We start from the raw sequence: 26,188 nt of genomic DNA on the forward strand, positions 1-26,188 counted from the left end.
AGGGAGATGCAACTGCAGTCTACACACTACAGTAGGTACTTACTAGATAATATCATTTTTTTTTTAATAAATGGTATTTGTAAGTATATGTTAAACCATAATGGTCTATATTTCCCATTGTCATTCAATTATTTTTATTGTGATTTGTTATGGACAGGGGGTGCACGTGCACCCTCTTGCACCCCCTCCCGTCACCCATGTAGGGATCTAACCTCCATAAGATACGTTTGCTGAGTCAATCATAATTTTGGTAGCATTTAATATATTGCTGTTTAATTTCATCCGTGATTGTATTAATTCTCTATTTACGTAATAATAATACGAACATTTGAAAGATGCATTTATTAACATTATTTACACACAGCAGAATACATCTTAATTTATAGACACCATACCAAATTATAAATCAGTGCATTGTTATTTTCTCCGGGCCCGATGTCTCAAGGCAAGGAGGGCTAGGAGATGGAATATGACGTAGAGGATGACCAGGGCAGTCACGTCCCACCAGAATCTGGCGCCGTCGAAGTCGTATTGGACAAGAACTTCATCCCCAGTACTGACGCATGGCACTTTCGTATCGTTAGTTACTGGACATGCTGAAAAAAATCGACCATAAATTAATAAAGGCTAGTCTAGCTGCGAGAATCACATCGATGACCCTTCGTTTAATCTGCCATATTTATTCCGTTTGAAAATTATTCTTAGCGCCCAGCTTAGCAAAGGCAATGTTTCATTAGAACTATTGTAAAACTATCAGGAAAGGAACACAACATAGGTAATATAATAATATTAATACATTAACAACTCCAATACTATAACTTCAAAAAACACGGTCATATGCTAAGTTTGTAAAACGTCATTGGTCATATGGCTGTGTAGATTCGTGTTTCTAATTATTATTATCAAAGACTGAATTACTCAAATTTAATACTTTAATTTCCCCAATCTGTTTAAAACATGTTGCAACAAGTAAACATAAGCAAAAAAAAATAGCCATGTGCTATTTCTCCCATTGTTTTGTTACCTGACAGACCCTTTTTTATAGGGATTGCCCAGAACCGTAATTCCCTACCTGGAACACGACAGGTGCTATGAGACGATATTAATCTTAATGAGATCTATTTTCGGTGTGGGAAAACCCGAAATGGTTTTTTATAATACGAAGAGTCATCGAGTAGCATATTCAAATACATTGCACTTTATTCTTTTGTTTATATCTCTTAACTTAACGCAATTAAGTGAGGCTAGATCTAAACTCCTGTAAATCCGAAATTTATAAATTTCTTATTTTCTACTGCAGCCTACTTATTCCAAGTACTAAGTTCAGATATAGTATTCATCATGGCATTTTTCGTTCCAAAAGGTAAGTTGAAGTGTACAACCATATTTCGTAAACCATGTAGGCCCCACGAAATAAAGGGCGAGCCTATTGTCATTTATCTAAACTCCAGGCTGATACTAAGCGGAACCCACCATCATTTCACCCGACTCGGGGGTCGAACCCAATATCTACACGGCAGTCGTGCCGCGTGCGCAATATAACTGCACCACCAGCTAGACTGTTCATAGATCATTGGTAATCTATACATACTTATATTCTGGACGCCATCCCATTGCAGTATCGTCATGGCTTCGTTGGAGTACATCAACCACGATATGTGACGTATCCAAGAGACGGAGCGAGGCATCGAACTGTAGACATATTATTATATTATTCAGTAATTTTCTTCAACAATAATCTTTTATTGTATAGTTAATTCCGATGTGGAATATAAGTACAATCGCGAAGTTATTTTTAAAGATTTTTTTCCAAATACTACAAAATATAATGTAAGTAATTATTATTAGTATTATAACATTATACAAAACTTAAACATTTATTTTGCATAATCAATATATGATTCAACAAATCTTTATGATGTCTATTAACACTTTAATCAGAACTATCGGAGCTAAAAATATGTCTAAAGGTCTTGGAAACTTAAAATATCTACCGTATTTACTTATTATGTAGAAATGAGTAAGAATATACAATGTAAATTCCGTACCTTAATTTAATGAATATTCCCGAAGTCATCATGAGCGCGTAGTCGAAAGGCACGAGGTAGGCAATCGCTACAGGCATTGAACCGAAAGCGCAGGAGAAGAAGGATCCTGGAAAATCACCCAATAAGGTTTAATTAATCAGGTGACAGGTTGCGAGGGGCTAAGGCTCCTGCCGGCTTCCCCTTCGTAATTAGGTAACATCTAATTCTCATTAGTAGTGGCGGCCTTGAACGACGCAAGGCCTCAGGCGAAAGTAAAAAGAAACAGTCGCGAGGCCCCGGGCAGAGTAAAAAAACGTTCCCCGGCTAGTTTTTTTTCGATGTCTAACATTCGTGTAAATTTAAAAAAATGTATTTGGCTTGTATTTTTGAACGCATGACTAGAACGCATACGGAATTTTTAAATAATCTTAATTTAGAGTGTCAAAACCACAGATAATAAAAACTGTCTTAGAATGGACAATTATGTAGGGGTATTATAATTTTATTTTAAATTCTATTCAAAGTAATTGATAAACTAGTATTAAAACTATATAAAATCAATGTAAGCAAAATTTTTTTACGCTTGCAATATACAATTTTTGGTTTTAGGATTAATGGTCTTTTATAAAAATTATAGCCATTAACTCAAATAAGTGAGGAGATAAAAAACTAAATATTTTACATGTAAATGTGTATGTAAATGCAAATTATTGTTGGTCGATGTAATAAATATTTAGAAAATACAAATTAGGTTTTACCTAATAAGTTATTTAATATTATATTATGTATTGTTCATGCAATATATGAATATAATTTTATTAGTAATTTACTTATATATATTTATTCAATATTGCCAAGTTCTGCGCAGTTCATGTTCTGAAAAATTATAGACGGATACGTACTTAATATACCTATGGATAATGAACAAAAGAGAGTACTAAACACATACATAAGTGCTTTTCAAATTGTATTTGTTTTGGGGAATTTGGTCTAATATATACCTATATTTATATATCATATCTTGTAAGTAGTTTATTTTACAATTCAAGGCAAGCAAGAGCACTACTAATGCCTAGTAAGTGCTGGAGACAAAAAATAAATGAAAAACTGGAAGAATAATATTATATTGGACCTTTAGCCTTTTATTATAAAGTGTATAAACGCTTTGGCAAAATATTAATTGCATTTTTAAAAAATCTGTACATAGTGATGCATTATTCATTCATCATTTCGAAACAAACATTTAACGGATATCATAAAAGTAATTTATAAACTTACCGCAAGCAAGAGCAACATTCAGCACCAATATTGACAGAAAGACAGTTAGTCCAGTCGCGTAGAAGGTGTTTCGGAGACCAGCTATCCAGTACACCACCAATGTGAAGAGAGTCGGTTCCACAAGTAGCCCTGGTAACTGTACACAAACGAAAATCGTATGTCGTAATCGTAGGCAGTAAGTTCACACTTACTGTTCTTGATTCAGGTGACTGCTATGAGGTTATTAACAAAATGTTATGAATGAGATCTCCCGGTGACTATCGATGTATGAAATCCGGTATCCGATTGCCTAAATTTGTTTGTTAAGGTTTATAAAATCAATACGTCGCACTATAATCTTATTGTTCGCATGTGGCGGCTCTAAAATGAATTGTAAAATACTGAGTTACATATTTTTGACAGCAGGCACTTCATGTACAAGGGGATTATTTATACGTATCTTAATTATCATGTTGCACCTAAACAGTCAATTATAACAACATAAATTATTATCAATCTGTTTTTAATTTTCAATATTTTTTTAAATTAAACTTCTACATGTCACCTAACCTGGATGAGTGAATTATTTGGAGTCTGATTAGCCATTAGATCGACGCTGTAGTAATTAAGATTATAATTATCATATCTGTTTAGTGTATCTTTATAAATAAATAATATTCTTACCATAGCAATCATCCTAGCTATATAATAAATAGGCGTGGAGTACAACCCAGCCTTAAACTCCCTGTTGAACAGCGGGAATTCTTCCGGGAACATGTTTAGCACGGAGTACATGGGAATGAAGGTGTTCTCTGCTATAATGATGAACAGCGCTCCCTGGACGTCCTGGATACCGGCCTGGGTGAACTGAGCGGTGCCGATGAAACACAAGCCGGCTGTCAGAGCTATGGCCTTGAAAACAAAATTCACGATGAGTATACAAGAAGCTTGTAGAAGCCGGTTTAATTATGACCACCAAGAAATATAACATCTTTTGGTCTACTTCACATAAAATACAATGCATTCAAGTCTCTTCGCTGAGTTATAAGCAAAAGCAATCGTGCTTACAGAGATCGTAGATTTAGTATAACTAGCAGGAATATAAAAACCTTAATACTAGTTTTTATTTTATCATAAAGCGTGTTGTCACTCACTAATTTCTGCACTATCCGCAGCAGCTGGACTCTTGGATCTCTCAATATCACTAACATGTATCTGTATGTCAACCACATTATCTTCGTGAAGAAGAACGGAGCCTTGAACGCGTTTCGCCTTGTCCTTCTCAATTCCTAAAAACAATCAATAGTTCGTGTTGAGTACTTATTTGTTTCTGTTCTTTACAATGACAGCTAAAATTACAGTAACCATTAAACTGCTTTTTTTTATTTGACTGCCTCGGTGGCATAATTGTATTATGTAACGACTGCAATGCTGAGTTCTCGGGTTCGTTCCTGGGTCGGGCAAAGTTGAGATTTTTTGCGCGGTATCAGTTCGGAGTCTATAATACGTGCCCGATATGGCGATAGGCTCGCAATCACGGGATATGAAAGGGAAAACAGCAAAAAGTGGATGCACCAGTTGTGTTCTGGCTACCCTTTACGGACATATAATTTTTTTTTTTATTCATCCTAAAGATAAAGAACACACATTTTTGTTTGATAGACACTTGGCTTGGCTTAAAAAATAAAAAATATAGTATTATAGTTATATTTATGCAAATTGCAATGTAATGTACTCCTACGTATATTGTACTCGCAGTTTATCGACCAATAAATTCAACATACCTCAATCTCATTACCCATCAAGTGGTATTCAAGCTGGATTTCCATATCCAGTTCCTTAGCAGCATCACTGACGGCGAACCTGTCGCAGATGCTCTTGATCGCGAGACGAGAGGCGCCTTCTGACCCTGGCGTTAACGCCAACATCTTGATGAAGAAGTCTGTGGGGTTGAACGTGATGGGGCACTGGTAGCCAAGACTAGAAGTAACGAGGGTTGGTTATGGCAAAATAGTTTTCACAAGATAAGTAAAGTATTTGGAAAACCGGAATTTTTTGTCCAAATAGTGACAAAGTACCATTTTATTGTTTTTATTTTCAAATAAAATTATTTTTATATATGTGATTTAAGAATTTTCCGTGACCTTAATTTTGCTCAATAATTATATTGCATAATAAATAAAAATAAATAAATTATAAAATTAAGTGTAAAACGGTGTCAAGAAAGATAAAAGCAGGCTCGCAAAATACATCGATGTCATGGCTCAAAAAATAATTTGATCAGGCCTTAAAGTGTTTTAAATTTGTTTTATCTCGGTTTTAATTATACTATATATATATATATAATACTTTAAATGTCGAGGTGACTGCACTATGTGAAATAATAAATTAATATTTTAGTTAATGATTATTGAGAAATTGACATATCTTACACAAGACTGTCGGTAGAATTTAGGATTTTAATATGGCTTCATGCATAAATAAAATCGGAATAACCATAGGAAAAAACAGATAATATTTATTTAAAATAATTTTATTTCCTTATCTTATAAAATTTTGATTTCTCAATAGCCTTACAATTCCGTTAAACAAATATATATACATTTTTGTTGAACATTTCATAGGCATAATAAAACGAATGATTAATTATTTATTTATTACGCCTATAAAACTAATAGCCCTAAAAGCCCTTACAATTAAATAACATCCACGAAGGTCGAGCATCAGACATAACTATACGTATGTACTACGTATCGGAAGCTATATTGGGGTCGAAGTATGCTCTAGATCGTTTCAATGAGCCACAATTGCTCAATAATCCAACGACCTAAGATGTTATAGAATAGCTTTAGAATTTGTTGAGCTGGTGTATTCCTTTATAGCATACCACATCACGGAAAAAACAAACTGAGATTATGATTGCATTGGTAAGAAGAATAAGCTATGCATGTTTTAACAAATATATAATATAAATAGATAACATATATTGGAAACAGGTCGAATGATGATAAGCAGGGATGTTATGGAGCTTCGTAACCGTAACCGAAACTATCGGATATCCGAAATAAAAATATATCCGTAACCGTATCCGTTAAAAAAGTTTCGGATAAGTTACGGATAATATGTTCCGACAAGTTTTTGTTTCACCGCTCACGCGCTACGTGAATTTTGTATAGTTTGTTTGTTATTTTTAATCATAACATAACCTCATTCATAAATAGTATTTTTTTATAGTATACTAGCTTTTGCCCGCGGCTCCGCCCGCGTTATAAAGTTTTTCGGGCTAAAGTTTTCCGTTATAAAATGACGAACGATAGTTAGTAATCGTCGCCGTACTGTATTACATAATATTTTTATTTTACTTTAATCTAATATCCGTAACCGAAACTATCCGAAACTACCGGATAATTCGAAATTATTACAGATCCGTAACCGTATCCGAAACCGATATAATTTTATTCCTATATCCATATCCGAAATTTCATGTCCATAACATCCCTCATGATAAGTAATATTTATTGGGTTTGATTAATTTATCTGCCCATTCATGTATTAACAATATCAAAAGAATTTATTTTAGAAATGAATCATCGAAGACAATTATGACATCAGTATGATATAATATTGTACGACCGTGGCATTACTTCAAAAAATATACAAATCAAAAACACTCAATTTTTAAATTCACATTTACCTCTCAAAAAAACTCAAAGCCGCGGACGCATCGCCGGCAAAGGCAACTCTGCCTTCAGCCAGTAACACTAGCTTGTCAAACTGCGCCATTAATTCTGATGAGGGTTGATGTATGGTGCATATTATTGTCTTCCCCTGGGCAGCACTGGCCCGCAGCAACGACACCAGCTTCTGCGCTGATGAAGAGTCCAATCCTGTCGTTGGTTCATCGCAGAACAGTAACCCTGGATCTGTGAGGAGCTGTGAATGGTTATTGCTATTAATAATCTTACTAAAAAGACACACATAGACATTTTGTATATTAATCGGTAGAGGTGCAACCAGGCTTTCCCTTTCGCTACGGTTGTTCCGTTTCATGAGATAGGGGCCGAGCCAATCGCTATATCGGACACAAAATTCAGACTCTAGGCTGATTTATATTGATTTATTTTGATTGGTATGATTATGATAAACCGGTTACATTAATAATAACTTACAACTATTTGCTTACGAATAATGATCAATTCATTACATACAAATACATTTTATTCTTCCTTTATCATCATCTGTCGCTTTCGGGATATGCATATAAGCTCAGCAATGTGTTATAGATATGCTAAAGAAATATTTTGTTCTTATTTTCCTCATTGCCAGAAAGCACAAAAATGGCGAATCTTAGAAGATAAACTTTCAAGAATCTCTATATAAACTTAGAAAAAGTAACGTAGAATGTGCGACTACCTAATTTTGAATCATTCGTTTGTCATATTACTTTAGTGTTACGCCATGTAGCCTGTTAACCACATATTTATTTAAACACAAGTCTGGCTTCGTTATTCTTCCCATAAAACCAAACAAAATCCACGGTCAATAAACATATTAAAAGTCTTAAATAGTATTTTTTCTAAATACAAAATATATTACAGACATACTATAACAGGTTCTTACGCAACAGGTAATTATGATTTAAGTAAAAGACATGCCAAAAAACGGATAGTAACCGCCTACATCGCAAGAAACTATGTGCGTAGAAAAAAAAATTAATAATACTATACTGTTTAATGTCTCTGGTAGAAACAAACCATCAAAACGCATATTATGACTTATTATTGTGTCAATATGTAGAGACATGCACAAAAAATATGATGACCTCACGAAATGCAACCGGTTCTAAAACATGAGATTTTAGGTTTGAATCTAAGCAATAAATCTGTAAAAGCTTTATTGGGAAGTTTCACGTTCGTAAGGTTAATTTATTTTACACTATAAGAAGTTACTGACCATGACACGAACATCAAATTTTTTACCATACAAGAAAGAGTTCTCAACTATACAGTTTAATGTCTTTTCCACATAATAATTCTTCGAAAATAGCAAAGAAATTTGGATAACAAACCACACAGGGAAAGCCTGGTTGCACCTCTACCGATATACAAAATGTCTATGTGTGTCTTTTTAGTAATAAAAAAAAACTATTCAACGTCGAATGGAGTAGTTGAGATTTTATCAAAATGTGGTTGGTTCACAAGCGCCGGCAGCGGATGGTTAAGGAAAGAAGGCAGAAGGGGGTGAGGGGCTAATGTATGATTAGAAAAGTATGAATTGTACATACAGTTGTAAATACACGAAGCTTTACATTTATAGCGCGCGTGTTATCTCTACGTTGTTTGTTATATGAACTGTATAAAGTCTAATGTGTAAATAAAGGTTCACGAGTTTTTTTTAATTACTAGACGGCGGGGATTTGACCTACCTCCACAAGATAGGATTACGGTAAACAAAGAAAAAGAAAAGATTAAGGCAGGCATTACAGCCTATAATTCTATTGCTGGATATTGAAATTGGATAGGTTTTAAGCTAATTATATAAATACTTTGCCTATTTAGGGCTTCTAATGGTCCTAAATACTTGAATAATCGTGTCACTTCCTTTTGATATTATCAAATTATCTTTGAATATTTAATAATGACCAATGTATAATGCATATTATGTTATAGATATTAAACAGCGTTCGATGTATTTCAGTTCGATATTCATTTGATCCCAGATTATACACGAATAGTAACAATATCGCTGTACGGCGAAACCTATTAAAAAAAAAATTGAATACAAAACATATTTTAATTATTGTCAATATGTATAATACTATAAAACATAATATCCGCCCATTTTTATTTTGACAGTTCTAAAGAATCTGATCCATTCAAACAACACGCATAATTATTATGTTTAATACATCACAACGACAAAAAATAGTAATGCGGTTTTGAATATAAAAAATGTACCTTGGAACCACATTGAATCTACCAGACAGTGACCTTGGGTAACATAGTATCGACCAACTTAATAGTAAAAACGCAACTGGACTGAGCCATAATAATTGGCTGGCAGAAATATGTAAGAGAGACGTGCGTGCAGCCTAAAAGCTCCTCGCTTAGTGGTGGAACTAGGGAGCTGCCAGTGAAGCCTAAACATGGGATAAAGAAGCAACTAGACCTAGATATAAGGTCGCACCAGGCGAATAAAAGTCTAGTTACGGCACTGCTTTATGTGGCTTAGAGAACGTTTACGCTAAAACCCTCAGAAAAAGGGTCCGTGCAGGCGGTATACTCACTTCAGTAGCAAACGCTAGCCTTTTTCTTTCTCCTCCAGATAGTGTCTTTTGGGCTTCGTCCAGTCCGCCGATCCTGGTAAATCTGGAGTCGTAGAGAGCTAGCTGCCTCATTAGTTGGTTGACGCGCCTCTTTCGAGCCACTGTGGACGTGCGCCTGTCCATGCGGAGACGAGCCTGGACAAAAATACAATTGTAAGTACATTTCTGCCCAAGCTAGCAAACGGGAAAAACGGATCCGATTTTTACAAATCAACGAAGTGTAGTATTATGTAGCCATCGCCTACAATACAAAAAGAATCTTTAAGTGTTGCCAGCAAAAAAGATAATGAATACGGATTAGGAAGATGAGGGCGGCGTACTAACCAGTCTTCAAATCGACCTACTACTATTAACAAATTATAAGTAAAGAATCGAATTAGTACAACGATCATAACAATGACGGAAATAACAATTCAAATTTACTTCACTTTAATAAAATTTTGCCACGCACGCAGGGTCCACGATTATGTCACGTGTTTTAAAATGTAACATCTTTTATATAAAATGATTATAGAGTTAAACTTTTGAATTTACTTCCAGTTAGTCTTACCATGATAGTGAGGTGTTCCAGTACGGTAAGATTGTTCACAAATAGGTCGTCCTGGTGCATGTATCCACTCTCTTGATGCATGAAGTCACCTAGCGGTCGTCCGTTCATGGAGATCTCGCCGTCCATCACTGTACCGGCTGTAAAAAAAGCTTCTTAAGAAAGTAATTTTAACTTCTTATAATATGTGTATTGCTAAGGGGCAAGCAGAGTCGTAACATGGACCCATTGTACTGTTTATTTCCTTATGCCTTTTATTAAAAATAGAGTAATTGTTATAGAAGGTACTCAAAATAAATTTGAAACTTATATAGTTAAAACTTAAAACTAACTATTATTTTCAAGTTATAAAATTGTAAGTCCTTTTTTTAGTTGTAGCACATTTTCGTTTATTAAAAAATTAAATATGTAAAATTACCAATAAAATGCAAATTTGTTTTGAATAAATAAATATATTTAGTGGCATAAAAGCTATTTTGGTTTAAGACATACAACTTTTTTTGAAAGATAAAATCATGATATACAAATTGGAGATTGTAATTTTTTTGTAGACGCGGTCATAGATAAATGGTATAAATAAAAACAAAACAAGATATAAGTAGATTATTCCTGGTTCGAGATAAAGATACATATTTAATCATGTGATAATTGTAAATGTTAAATAATTCGTGGAAGTGCATTCAATGATTTGCTAATATTCATATAAAATGGCAGGGTCAATAAATTTTACAGCGTTCAAGGTGCATTTCAATTTTTATTAAATTATAATATTATTTAATTTAAAATTTTTCCTACTATCTATCATTTCAGAATTCATAATTGTTACGCATTCGATCTCAATAACTTTAGAATTTTATTGGTTTAGCATATAATGCGTTACGTAGTTAAAATATAGACCTAAGATTTGCTAAGTTTTCAACGAATATCGGTATTGAAAAATAGGCTTACAATCTTGATCGCAATCCTTAATATAACGAGATAAAGAGGGATGTATGGCAAATAATTAGTACGCGTTATGCCTTGTCTCGTTTTGCGAATGGCGGTGCGCGATTTTGCGAATGGAATGCATATTAATTGTAATTTTGTAATTATTGTAATGCTAGTTGACCCAACAGAAGTTGTCCCGTCTTAACTATGAATTTGCAGCGCGCATTCTGTCAATCGCAGAAAGTTATTTCAAACAATTGACAGTTATATTACAATTAATATTTTCGTTAAGTTTTCTTAAATTTTCTAATTTTCCGCGCAATTTTTTGAATTGAACAAACAAACACAGCAAAAAAAATTGTGAAATCGGTCCAGCCGTTCACGCGTGATGGCGTGACCAAAGGAAATAGGGATTCATTTTTATATATTTTGATGTATGTTTTTTTCTGTTTTATTTCTTATATTATGAAATCATTTATCTTGTTAAATGCCTCTTTAAACTTGTAAGAACCATGAAGCAGTTTTGGAACCGTTGGAATAAAAAGTTCAGAAAAAGCAAATTTTAAAACACGACAGCGATATACGTTACTGAATCACGAAATAGATGAAAATGAATGCATTTGTAAATATTATTGGTTTATAATGTTATTTTTCGTTACCTCTCGAGTTAAACTACATCAGGTGCAGTAAAACTATTCTTTCGTGTTAGAAAAAAAGCCTGTTCAGTAAAAATTACCACAAAATATTTACATCATTTATAAATTTCAATAATTCATGCACATCGTTTTCACGATATAAAATACGTAATATATTAATAATATACTGTGCTTTTATCTCTATATTCCACGTATAAAGATAAAAGCGCAGCTTCAATATAAATACCTACTAAACACGACACATTTAAAACAAGAAAAACAAAAAATTATGTCGGTGTATCCACTATCCAGGCACAGTTCTCGTATTTAAATTTTAGTAATATATAAATGTTATACCATCTTATTTTGAAATGTCAATTCTCTTTATTTTAAAGTTGCGTTTTTACATTTTTACATATATATTTTAAAAAATATTGAAATTATTATTATTCTTACAATTTTCGATTTTATCACATTATGTTATTTTTAAAAAGCTGTTGGAATTTTTGTTGGTTTCTCGCATTTTAACATATTTACATAACGTGAAACATCGCGCACCTTACATGTTTGTTAAATAAAGACAAAGATACTATCGCACGGATCACCAAACCTATTTCCGTCCTATGGTGTGGGTGATACCTAGTGTAAATTATTTATTGGGGATACATTTTAATCTCAGTCAATTAAGGTGTGACTTTTAAAATAGAAAAAACTGAGAATCGACTACCCAATTCATCGTCCAGCTGCTGTAACTGTTTGCTGAACAAAACAATACAAAGGTAAGCTCATGCTCCATCTCGGAGAGGTAATTAAAATATTAAAACCGCGATAAAATCCGAAAGAATTGTTTAATTGTAACGTCTAACATTCGCGTAAACATAAATCATTAGGTAGAGCTCATTTCAAACTATTAGATAATAGAGAAAATATTAGTAGTATGTATTTATATGCGAGGGGCCGTTTGGGCACTAAAGTAATATCAATTTCTAGCGTCAAGTAACAATTAGCATGCACCGTTGCGTTCCAGTGTGAGAGACATTAAATCAACGTTATTACTAAGACTTATGTGACTTAACATCTTGGAGGGAGTATGGAGTGTGAATGAGTAAGTGGAGTACCACGCAGGACTTTATAATTCAAATCTTTATGGTTTTGTTATCATTTATGGGCGGTATTAGTTGCTATAAGGCGAGCGGCGTGCTCGTCCTGTCATTAATTTTTAAAAACTCCTCACCTGGACTTCTACGGGACAGCGCTGACATCAGCGTGGTCTTCCCGGCGCCACTGTAAAACAAATTAAATTTGGTTTCCTTTACTTTCACTTCTTAGTCAGCCACTTTTGACACAGTGGTTGTGGTTGTCGCGTAAGTAATACACGTTTCGTGTATCAGTTGTCATCTTGATCAGTTGTCCCCAGATGTTCGCGGCTTCGTCGGAAAGTGGCGCCACGTGTGTACTTTCATGGATGACTAAATTAAATGAACATAGCGCCGATCTCTATGACCGGACTGCTTTGAATCATAAGAAGTTTTGCGGTTAAAGTATCTAACATTCACATCCGGTAAAATAATCAGCTATAGAATAGCAGCACAAAGAAAACTGACAGTCTCGGTTGATACAGCGTCCAACGATGGCTAAGCGTCGCGTCCGTGGAAATTACACACGCATATATGCCGTAAGACGTACTGAATTTTTCCTTCGATTTCTCATTCCATTGAAGATAAGTTTGACTACCCGTCCACGCTCACACTTATTGTTTATATTAAAAACAGTAGCATAGAATTGCAATGATTCATGGGAATGATTATCTTCAAACCTATAATAAGATTGGCATCAGCTGTATAGTATAAATCACAGGACAGAGATGATTGTCATTCTAAGCACAGATCTTGAAATATATTTGCATTTGGTTTGCACATGGCTAACACTATCGCGTCGAAATATCGCATAATCTTAAGTATAATTTTCGTGGAAAAAGCATATAAAATATAAGAGAAAGTGCTATGGTATCATATAATATATATGATAGCATCTAAAATGGATTCAGTAGATCCGTTGGTCATTAAAACTATCATCTACCTTTAAGCGATATATCTGATTATTTATCTAACATTATATAATCGGATGCAAGCTACCGACATACGAAATGTTGAATCGAGCAATTTATTATTATGGACTACTTACCTATACTTAAATAAGATTTTAATCCTTTATATATAAAACATAGACTGTTTACCAAATATGATAGACAGAAACGCATATTATAACCCAATGGTCCACCGAGTTATTTCTACATCTTATATAGAACAACTAAGCATTTGTACACAAAATAATACTCCAGTCAACTCGCGTACAACATTCGAAAGCCCTACTGATAACGAAGGATCTATATAAACGGATGCCTAGCGGCCAGTGGCGAAGGGTGAATTTTTACAAAAGAGAACCCGACGCAATATAGTATAGGTACTAATATGCATACATTTCGTCCGCAAATCGCTCTAATGATACTTAGATTTTACATAAATTAAGAAAGGAAAGCCGGCAATAATCGGGTTATATGGACCCTTCGCCTTTAATAGCGGCTTCCTTTTCCTAATATATGTAAGCGAACTAATAAAATAAATGATATTATTCGCTAATAAATAATGAATATTTATAGCACAGTGGCCCAAAATCGAATTATAATTAATATTACATATTCTGCGGCTTCGAAAAATTTCACCATTCGCCACTGAGCCCTACACAATATTTTTCTGGCTTAACGATCGAACAGTACCGCCATCACAACCCAATTACACTAAAAGACGACAATTTAACATACATTGTACGCTTCAAATTTCTCAATAGGATAGTAATCTAGGTAACATGCGTAACATGAAACGAGAGATAGTATGTGGAGCGCGGTATCGGAGTGGTTGTGTCTGTAACTATTTTCACACACTCTTAGCGGTTTCTCTACGGAATGTATTATTTACTGTGTTGATTGCCTGAGTCTATCTTACTCTAAATTGAAAACCTATGAGCTAATCTGGAAGTAAATTGGGTGTAATATAACATATAACCTTCCTCTATAAATGGACTATCCAACAATAAAAAAAAAAAATTATCTCGAACCAGTAGTTCTTAAGATTAGCGCGTTCAAACAAAAACTTCAGCTTCATATAAAGTAGATTGTAAATAATTATGTGTTCAAATATAAATATATCTCTAAATATGTAAATTATAATATACAAGGTTAAATTATGTATTAAAAACGACATGGAATGAATGTTTTAGTTACTCAATATTTATATGTTGAATAACTAAAAGATTATATCGATCGTGCTAATCAAAATTCAGTTAGGTTAGGTCAGTTATACGATAAGTCAAAAACTAAAAACAGCTACCGTCCAATTAGCACCCTGATGAAATCGAATACTAGTGGATTTGAATAAATGTAAAAGATTTCGAAAATATTTGAATAAAATTAAATGTTTAATGCATTTGGACTACCCATACATATATACTCGTATTATTAACTAGAAGTTGCTCAAGGCTTCGCGTACCAAATCATCTCGATAATAATTGCGTATTTGTTATTCCAGGATATAGTGTATACGTGTCAATTTATATCCAAATCCGTTTATAGGTTTCTGAATTTAGTTGTAACAAATATTTTTTCATAGATTAGTATTTATATTACTTAGAATAGTAATATATAATATCATAATCTAAGTAAAACTAAGTTTTGTGTGTACAGAATAAGAAGTTGAGTTGTACGACGAGCATTGAAGCGGGCGAAGCCTCATGTAAAAGCTTATAAAATCTTATCATTGGTCTCTAGTATAACCTTTAATTTTCAATTCATTAAGGCGTAGGTTAGATACCTAGTTAAAATTATTGATATTTGTGAAGTTTACTGATTCGCAATATAATGCAAGCTGGGCTCGGAAATTTTAACCGATAATTATAATAGGTCTTTATCACGTGCCATGGAAATAACTTCAGTGAAATAGTTACACTTCTGCCTCTCTTCGGAGATACAAACATGATGTAAATAGGCAATATAGCTCCCTATCAGAAGATGTCGCTCACCTTCATCGACTCTATTGGGTAATTTGCATCCGGATATATCAATGATGGCTATAATAGGCAAAGAATAGAATAAATGTATAGCTGAATAAACGACTTATTTACGTCTAATAAACGTGCAAAGGTATTAACATTTATTATTCAACGTAATAACAGGCAGAAACACATTATCCTAATTGCCTGTTTCATAAGTTTCAGGTTTTTTTTTGCAGTTATCGCATTAAGGTATTAAACATCTACAGTTTTATTTATAAAAAAAAATCGCGATGCTATGCTTAATTACGTCTTGACTAATCTGCTCTTAAACTTTTAATCACAGACGATATTTAATTTTGACAGCTATTTAAGCAATGCTTAACGCTAAAACAAGTTTATAAGTATTTTTTTTGGTAATCGGTGGCAAAGCAATTGATTAACCGTAAGACCAATTTATTAGTAAGACTGCTAGAGTGAACATTAGCCATTTTATTTAGGTCGGGGGATCTATTTTGTCAACATCGTTCTAACCGGAGGAAAGCTTTGATAGTCGTATAGATAAAAAAAAGTCCCAAAAATCTCTTATCTAAACCACATATGAAAGCTGTGCTTCGATTAAAACGCTAGTAATTGCTAAATATTGCCCCTTGACCTTACCAATTATTTGGAGCATAGATTAGAGTGTGTTTGTATTTGATCAGCTTATTTATAGGACAAGTAACATTTAAAAGTTGTGAAACAGGCCCTAAGTCTTCTTTTTTTAGGTTTAAAACGTTATTGTTAAAACATATTTTTATCTATTCGATACTTATTATGTTGTATTGTTAACTCACCTGGGGCCCATAAGTGCAACGAGTGTGCCCGGCTTTGCTATACCCGAAACTGCGAACAAATGAGAAATTATCAAACAGGGGCCGAGGTGAACAAACATTTTTACAATAGTAAACGATAATAGAAAAGATTAAAATATATACAAAAAACTATAAATCTAGTTGAGATATTCATTTTAATAAAAATTTAGAAGCGAATGGAAATCTGATTATTTATGAGAATGCTATTTTCAGAGATGCAAGGCGCGTCAAGCAATTACGTCATTATTGAATAATAATTAAAAAACACTTTCGAATAAATACAAAAAAAGATATAAATCACGTTAAAGGAATATGATATTTATAATATTATAATCCGTATTAAATTGATCCATTGACGACGGCCTCGGTGGCGTAGTAAAAACACGTACGCGGTACGAGTTTAAGGTCCTAGGTTTCAATCCCAGGTCGGGCGAAAAATAAATGAGACTGGGTATTTGCATCTTAAAAACTATTCAGTTGCAGCTCGGATTCGGGAAGTTGGCGGTGTGATCCCCTCGTTCTTCGGATAGCACATAAAGCCATTGGTTCTGCGCCTATGCCCACACTCATAGGATTGCCGTCTCACTGGACTATCAGAGTGAAGAAACAGAGAGTGCACCTGTGTATTGCACACACACTTGAGCACTGTAATATTTCCCGCGAACCTGGCAGTCATCATTAACATATAGATTAATTATAATTCTTTTCATTATATTATGATCCTTTTTACGAACAGATTAATAAACTGGAAGGTCAAACCTAGGTCTGATTGTTAAAGCAATGACCTACCTTTCTGAAAACTAATATATTCTAATGTAAATAAAATAATAATTAGAGGTAAATTAAACAAACATATCAAGGTTAGGTGTTAATAATATACTGTGTCATAAAACTATATGTTTTATATTTCGCCATTTCATTAGTGACAAAATTGTATGTTGAAACATATACGTTTTTTATTCGAGCATACAAAGTGATCCTGCATCTGATTGTAAGTGGAGTGGGGTCCAATACATTGTCGACTGACGGAGACTAAATGTTGACTGAACGAGAGATGATTACACCTCGACTGCCAAGGGGTAATCATCTCTTGTTGGAACTGTGCCGGCCTGTTAGAACCGGATATACACAGGTGGATCCCGGAACGCGACACACTTATATGGGCCACTATGGCGGGTTTAAACATCAAAACATATTCCTTTAAGCTTCTCGCAAATATTCCTCATTATATTGGAAATTAGGTATCAGACTCTATGTGTGCCACTATGGCGGGTTTAAACAGCAAAACATTCCTTTAAGCCTCTCGTAAATATACCTCATTACTATGGACATTAGTTATCAAACTCTGGATACCAGTTATTTAAGATTAGGTTTATAATAAGTTATTAACAATACTTATAAACATTAGAACGTCATATCACAAATCGTCTATTTTCTAAATGATTCCCTTACCATTATTGATGATGCGCTTGAGCTTCCCTCTCTTGACCTTCACATGGACCATCAGGTCACGCCACACGAGAGTACACGGCATGGGCGCGTGCGGCACTCCGAAAACCTCCTCAACTTCAGGGTACAGAGGGTCATACTTGGTGGAAACCGTCCTCTTGTTGTCAACAAACACCACGTCTGCTGTAGACAGCTCCTGCAAATAGGACATTTTTTTTAATATTATATGGTAATGTGACCGAACGGAGCCCGGTTCCTAACAATTCTCACCACGCATTTTTTTTTTGTAAGCCAAAAACATACTACGATTGCTATTTAGTTCTCTATTATTAAATTTAATAATATGTTGCAATTCAAGCAAAGGTTTTTCTATATTTTTTTTTGGTGAAACGATTCATGAATATTTTAAAATAGGTGGGCCTCCACGGGTTCCGTTACCTTATTAACACTGAATGAATCCCTCCTAGCCGAATTTCGGCCACGGCGGCCAATCTCGACGGAGATCAGCCAGGTACGCAGGAGATATTATAGTGCACAAGTGTGTGCGCAATACACAGGTGCACTCTCTGTTCCTTCACTCTCATAGTCCAGTGAGACGGCAATCCGACATGACCGGAGAGAGATCAGGCGCAGGACCAACGGCTTTACGTGCTTTCCGAGGCACGGGGGTATCACACCGCCCACTTCCTGACTCCGAGCTGCGACTCAGTAATTTTTAAGATGGAAAAACTCAGTCACAATTATTTTGGCCCGACCCGGGATTCGAACCCAGGACCTCAGCGCGGCAGTCGTACTTGTACCGTGTACACTTACAACTACGCCACTGAGGCAGTCAAACTTCTTATTAACACTACTACTATTATAAAGATGAAATTTAGAAGATATTTATAGTCAAATTTTTACGCAATGGCTTTTAACGGATTTGGATGTTCAGCACACGACTCGGTACGTAAAGAAACCGCATAATTTTATTTCGGAAAAATAATGGAGATTAGGACTTTAGGATTTTCTTTTAGGAATACATTTCTGGCGCGGTTGAAACCTTAAGAAATATCTGGTTAGGAATATGTATCAAAACACGAGCGATATTTCTAAATTAAAACCAAAGCTTTCTTGAGCGATATCTGTTTTCTCAAACATGAATGTTTTCTCAAACAGATATCGCACAAGAAGCTTTGTTTTAAAGCGTGTAAATTATGATCTTAATATTAAAAAAAAATATTATATTTAAATCGTATCAAAAGAAGATCGCAATTAAATTAATCAACTCTTTATCGAATTTTCTTTTCTAAACTGATTAACTGCCTCCATAATATGACCAAACTAGTGCTCACGTTATAATGTAAATTCAGAGAACAATAGTTCAATACAATTTCAAATATACACTAAGGATTCAATACACTAGGGATTGCCTTTTCAATTAAAATTACCTTCATCATATAACGTATTCCATGACAACTTTGGACGTTTTCCTGCGATCTTTGGAAGAGATGCATCGGGACTTTATCACAAGGCTGCCACAGGCACTCGAACTGACGCGCGCACTCAACTTTGCACTTTATGAACACTAATTTTTATGCGTATTGTAAATAAAACATCAAGGTAATGACTTGGAATATAAATGTAGTTAGCGTAGGTCACATCTATTGAGGTGCTGGCGCATGAATGATATTTGAATATCAGTCACAGTAGATTTTTTGGAATGCTAGATTAAGGATTATATTAAAACACTATTGCTCAAGCCTTACCCCCTTTCGCTATAGTCTACGTCACGGTAGCTACATATAGAGCCATTTCAACTATGCCGGCGACATGTATATAAGAATCATATTAAAAAATTCAAATATTTCCTACGCGAGCAAATTGCCAGGATAATAAGTAGCCTATATTGAACCAGGATATGGTCTATCCGTATGCAAAATTTCATCTAAAGCTGTTCAGCGGTTGCTGCTTTACTTATAATGAATATTCAATTTTTTTTTAAATTGTTCGCAATGATAATTTTAGTAAGGTAGGAAGTAAGGTTCAATCCGCTTGAAACACTAAACGTTGTCATGCTAAACTTCTCTATCAAAATAGTCACAAGAAGGCTCATGCTATATGTACATTTCAAATATACTAGCCCAGTATTATACAGTGGCCCATTGTTGTGTTGTTTCGCAAAAAATACGAATTGAATATTATCAAGCTCAATTATATAAATGCATGTAGATATATTTGTCTAAAACAAGATGAAAAACTAATGAATAAAAATGAACTGATATTTACATTGACGCAAATGCTCCAAATGAAAACCATTAACAAATATTTATTGCATCATGACAATACGAGTATATATAGAATGCAGGTTATCTACTTAACTAGCTAATTAAATTCGCATTAGATAAAGGAAACGACGTAGGTAAGCATTATAATATTTTTGCCATAATTTACAAATGACGCTTTGCTGGTGATATATTTTATATCTGAAAGAAAATACACAAGGTGTTAAAAATCCCCGTAGTGGTCACGTAAGTGTGTCGCGTTCCGGGATCATCCCGTGTATATCGGGTTCCAACTTAATTGCCGGCATAATTGTGTCGATTGCCAAGGGGTAATCATCTCTCAGTCGACATTCTATTAAACCCCACTTCATTTACCATCAAGTGCAGTGAAATCACTTAGCCGTGCTGGTGTACAAAAAAACAAACTTTGATTCCATTTCTAAATTTATTTTCTTAATTTTACTGGTTGTAGGCACACATATGCGTGAGTCCGCCTGGATAGGTACCACCACAATGTCTATTTCTGCCGCCAAGCAACAGTGTGTAGTTATTGTTGTGTTCCGGTTTGAACGACATTGTAGCCAGTGTAACTACTGGACATAATGAGACTTAACATTTTACGGCGAGCGCAGGGAATACCAAACAATATTTTGTATTTCAAGGTGTTGGATGGCGTTTCAACTGTTTATGGGCGGTCGTATCGCTTACCAACAGGCGAACGGCAAGCTCGTCTCGTCATTCAAAGCAATAAAAAAAAATAACCTTAAGGATGCCTTCGAATGCGTCGCGGGATACAGAAGGCGCTATGAGTACAACAGACTTTGAAGTGGTAATGGTTCTTAAAGTTGGCGAAGCCATGAACAACACCTAGTATTATGATTTCTTATGTTTACGAGAATGTTAGACATTGAAATAAGTGATCATTCGGGTTTTATCTAATTTTCTCCCGACGTTTTGAAGACTTGCACCCTTTAAGGTCATGAAGGGAGGCTGAGGTGTTAGTCCTCCGAAAAGTCAAAGTATTATTAATATTATGTGTACCGTTTTGAGGAACCATAAAAATATGCTACTCGCTGAGTGCTGTGGAGGATGTTATGAACGCCGTACTTGTACATATCAGTGACTATAATTATTGTTTAAAACTAGTGTAACTGTGTGTAACTGTTATTATATGTACAATGTGGCAGTGCTAATAAATGAATAAATAAAGTTGCAATATATACCTACATTTTACAATCATACATTTTTTTTTAGCTGTTGACGGTCCGATCTACGCGGAATGAGCTTCAAGACACGATGAGATTTTAGTACTAATTGTGAATAGTAAAATGTGTGCGTGTCTTTCCGTAAAGCTAGACAGCTCTATGTAGACCGTAAATAAGAGTAAACGTAGAGTTGCGTGTATATAAGTAAAGTTAAAAAACCGTCTAGTAACATTCATGCTTCATGCATACATGTATTAATAGACTGAGAATAACTTATAATGGTGTAGGATTCATTGTTTAATTCTGAGGGACATTTCTATTCGATTACCCATAATAAGGTACATATATCGTGTTTATTGAATTATTGAATAAAATGACGTAAATAGTTTATTTCTCTTGCACATACCCCTGTAAATATTGTCTACTCTATTTGAAATAATTCACAGCTCGTTGTCAACTGATCTTAGGTATCTAAATCGATTAATATACAAATGTTTATTTTCAAATAAACAAGAACTATAAATATATATTAATGAATATTTTATTACAAATTCGACATTATTGCTGACAAAAATGAATTTAAATGTGAATTAAGGTGCGGTCGGATGCATACATTTAATTCCATTTTTACCCAACCACGACGAAACAAGGAAGGGTAATGATTTTTTAATATATTGTTTGCACCAACCAGTAGGCACCTAAAGTCCCGAGTAGGTAGCACATTTATTTACGCTCAATGAATTAATAAAAGGCGCGACATATTTTATGCAGCTTCATCATGGCTTTGTAATATTTATTTATTTTTCGCGGGGAAAAATGCGTTATCGCTACCCCATCTAAGAGGTGAATAGAACGGATATGTTGGTTTCACTAGTCTTAAGATCTATTGTCGACACTCGGGAGTATATCATCATCCGAGCGAGATTGCTGGTCGTCATTTTTAACTGTCAAACCCAACGAATGAATTAGACATTTTGTGTGGCCCACTGACGGCTCCTAATTTTATTACTTATAAGTCTTGCGTAAAATATAAGAGAAAGGGGGGACGCTTTGGTCGCCGAACTACTCATAGTTTTCTCGTTTTTTAACTTGCTTGTACGGGCCACATAAAATTCCTTTGCAGGTTGCAGTATGGCCCGCGGACCTGGAGCCTCAGTATACTGTCTACCTTCCAAGCTTTATTACCAATGTCTCACAGAGCAGATACCGACGTCCAATTATGACATAGTAGTGTTATGTTATGTCTTGGTAACACTTTATTTTAATAACCCATCTGATGCTTTAACAAAGATATTCGAAAAATGAGTCATTTGATACGCAATTATTGCCACAAACATCCGCAAAGGCATATAGATCGCCGGTGCTACGCCAGCCTTCAAGGTTAAGCGGTGGTGGCTATTGTCAGAAATATATTAAAGATATAAATTATTTATACAGATATTTGAATTTGCAAAAATATTAATAAAAATAATACTAGCTTTTGTTCGCGGCTTAGCTCGCGTGAATGAGGTTTACGGGCTAAAAGTCCCGCTATATATTTTCCGGATTTAAAGTAGCCTATGTCCTTCCCAGGGTCTCACTCTCCATAAAGAAATATCGGAAACCGTTGAGAAGTTTTTGTGCTTATCGCGTTCAAAGAGGCAGACAGATACGATGGGACCCGGTTTATTTTTATTTATATTTCTTTTTAAGAAGAACAATTTCGTCATACGTATTAGGTGCGTAACTTAACCGTTTACGCAGCACACACGACAGAACTTCTCGAAAGGAATAAATTTTTATCCGTTTTTACGAAATTTTACATTAATGCTCCGCTTAGACTTCCTCTATAAATAGGCTATCCAACACTTAAATATTTTTTAATTCGAACCTGTAATTCCTAAAATTAACGCGTTCAAACATACAAAGTTTATATAATAGTATAAATATGAAATTATATAAACGGTTGAAAATATGTAAATAAAATTACAGGTACAATTTAAATACTATTCGTAGACCACCCGGCCTATGCGCGATACGTATTTAAGAATTTTAATTAGTTCGTTACTAAAATATTTAATGTTATTCTACTTACAAACTTTTATTGTTGGTTATGAGCTTACGAATGAATAAACATTTTGATATTTTAAACAATATATAATTGTTATTTTCAATTTTTTATTATTACAGTTAAATTATCAAATATTTGAACTAAAACTACTTAACTAAACTACGAAGTCCACAGGCTTAGAAACGTAGGGAGTAAAGATTAAAAAAAACATCGCAAATAATCCGCAAAACAATTTATATTAAAGTTAAATATTCACTTAAACATAAAAAATATGTACAACAATTTTTCGTTACTCAAAGTTCAGGATTAGCCTGGAAACTTTGAAACGTCTACCTTTAAAACCAAAAAATATGAAAAAAAGTTCAACAAAAGCTGAACATAAGTTTAGAACGTACAAAATTAAAAAAAGATAAATTCCGTTAAAATACACTCCAATTAGAATGTTTGATGTCATCATTTTACTGTGGAAGTACCTAACATAATTACTAATATATTGTACACCGGCTTATTGTATATTTGGAAGATCATAGTTTCATATACGTACGTATTTTGTAGGTAACGTATCCGCTAGACGTTTGCGCAACAATTTTTTTCAAGGCCTACTTACTCTATTGTCACATAATGTTTCTAGTTACCATCCAAAAATGTTTAAACGCATAAAAAATATTCTAAATTATAACACTAGTTAATCCTTATAAATGATTTGAATTTAAATATACAAACTAAAAATGTTGCACAATAATTGATCAACATGGGTATTGCGTCGGCATATGTAGGTGTAAAATAAAAGAAACTTTTTAGCTTGACCACGTTTTTAAATTGCATGATGTTTTAGTATATACTAATAAAAAACGTAATTTGAAGATAAAATTTGAAAATCTTGTTCGCTTTAGAATAGCAATGTTTTAGTGTCATTAATTTATGTGTATAAATATCTACTTTCTTATTACTATTTGATAACAATATTAGTACTTACATAGGACTCATTTGTTGATCCAGAAGAAATGGATCCCTTTTTTGAAGATGATTCACTTTTCATCTCAGGATCCTCCGACTTTTTGGCCATTTTTTCACTTTCTTTTACGGAATTCAAAAATGGAAATTTCAAATTCGAATTTGGAACGCTTTCTTCGGTAATGTCCGCCCGATCATTTTACCGATCGTGCGTAACGTCACAACGTTGCAGTATACGCGACTGCCTACGAGGAATACGTCGTTACTTTAACATTATTCTATAGGTTAAAGAAGGACGGCACGCAAAGTTGAAGTGAGACGACGATATTTCTGTTCTATCCCTTTAGTTATGAAATCGTAAGTCTGATAGGAACGACGGGAAAATTAGATGGCTAAGGATAGTTCGTTGTTCTGTGATATTAACGCAGTAAAACAGTTGTGTGATGCAAAACACGACCGCGTGACACGCGCGTTCATATCAAATAAAGAATAAATAATATTCTTCCTTTCATCAGATTTGGAGGACGTTACTCGTTTTATATTTCTCTCTATGATTGCAAACAATTGTATAAACATTTCTTTCCAGTTGCAGTTTTATTACATTATCCCTATTCCACTGCATGGGATCGGCACAATAGTCTTTCATGTCGTAAAATAGTTTTGGCCTTCTACGACCGACCGCCTGTCCGGTGTTACCCATTTTGGGGAGATTTCCATTTGTTACCTCTCTTAATGACCCTATTCAACTGGACTATTTAAATGATTCTTGTGAACAATATTTCCTTCTAAAAGAATAGTTGCGCAATAATTATGATTGAAAATCAGCGAAGACTGATCTAATTATAAATTCGGCCATGCACGATCGACTACCCAATCTTATAAATCAGCATAGACATACAATAGAGTTGGCCACAGACATTTGTGACACATAAATACTAAAACAAAAAACACATCGCGCCCTTTTTCCCAAAGAAGTAGGTAGAGGCCCAACTGATGCACCCACTTTCCGCAGTGTGTATTCCGTCTTGCAACTTACTACCCCATCGAGAATACACGACGTGTGTGTGTATATTATAAAAAAGTAACTACTTAAAAAATTTACTAAGCCGTTGTCAACATTTAGCGTTTAACATTATGCGTAAATAATACCATAATAATGGCTTTAACCGTTAATAAAATTCCTTTATTATTGACAATTTATTCCATACCATTATAATTCAAAGTCTTGTTAAATCTTTATGTGTTCACAATGTTAATTAAAGAATGTTAAATTTGATTCTAAATTTATTTGTCTCTGCCATAAAGCTTAATACGTTGATGTTATAAAAATCCTTCTCTATTAATTACGTAGTTTTTGTTTCAATGAAACAAATCAATAATCATGTACATAATTTAATCTTGAACTTAATAAATAGTAATTAATATGTAACATTGAAATCCTTGAAAACCGCTTTGCAGAAATATTACGATGCGGTATTGTTAATTATTTTTTTAATTCTGACTGACAGGACACAGCATTAACATGAGACTAGAACAAAAATTTGCAAAGGGATCCCTTATATTACAAACGATTTTTGGAAATGTATCTTCAATACTTGTCAATTTTATCACCATGCGCTTTTGAATTCGAATGATACCGCGTGTTGAATA

The 26,188-nt window shown here is 34.1% G+C and overlaps 1 protein-coding gene across 1 annotated transcript; it reads right to left on the minus strand.

The window, feature by feature from the left end:
* Window positions 1–327: 327 nt before the first annotated feature.
* On the minus strand, window positions 328–25,007 carry LOC115450621 (protein scarlet). The gene is made up of 14 exons (XM_030178682.1): window positions 24,561–25,007; window positions 18,069–18,261; window positions 16,599–16,647; window positions 12,953–13,002; window positions 10,160–10,296; window positions 9,571–9,744; window positions 6,979–7,217; window positions 5,069–5,264; window positions 4,439–4,573; window positions 3,969–4,196; window positions 3,306–3,441; window positions 2,049–2,154; window positions 1,592–1,692; window positions 328–596 (listed from the first exon to the last, which is right to left on the minus strand). The coding sequence occupies exons 1-14, from the start codon at window positions 24,648–24,650 to the stop codon at window positions 418–420; spliced, it is 2,013 nt and encodes a 670-aa protein (XP_030034542.1). The 5' UTR covers window positions 24,651–25,007; the 3' UTR covers window positions 328–417.
* Between the last annotated feature and the right edge of the window lie 1,181 nt (window positions 25,008–26,188).

This window comes from Manduca sexta, chromosome 17 (assembly GCF_014839805.1).
Source record: "Manduca sexta isolate Smith_Timp_Sample1 chromosome 17, JHU_Msex_v1.0, whole genome shotgun sequence".
NCBI lineage: Eukaryota > Metazoa > Arthropoda > Insecta > Lepidoptera > Sphingidae > Manduca > Manduca sexta.

What these genes read in the sequence shown, in the direction of transcription:
- LOC115450621 (XM_030178682.1), bottom strand. Translation starts at nt 24,650, where the DNA reads ATGGCCAAAAAGTCGGAGGATCCTGAGATGAAAAGTGAATCATCTTCA. An exon ending in CAAGCGCATCATCAATAATG is followed by an intron (nt 16,648 to 18,068) that starts GTAAGGGAATCA and finishes ATTTGTTCGCAG; the next exon opens with TTTCGGGTATAGCAAAGCCG. An exon ending in GGATGGCGTCCAGAATATAA is followed by an intron (nt 597 to 1,591) that starts GTATGTATAGAT and finishes GATTTTTTTCAG; the next exon opens with CATGTCCAGTAACTAACGAT.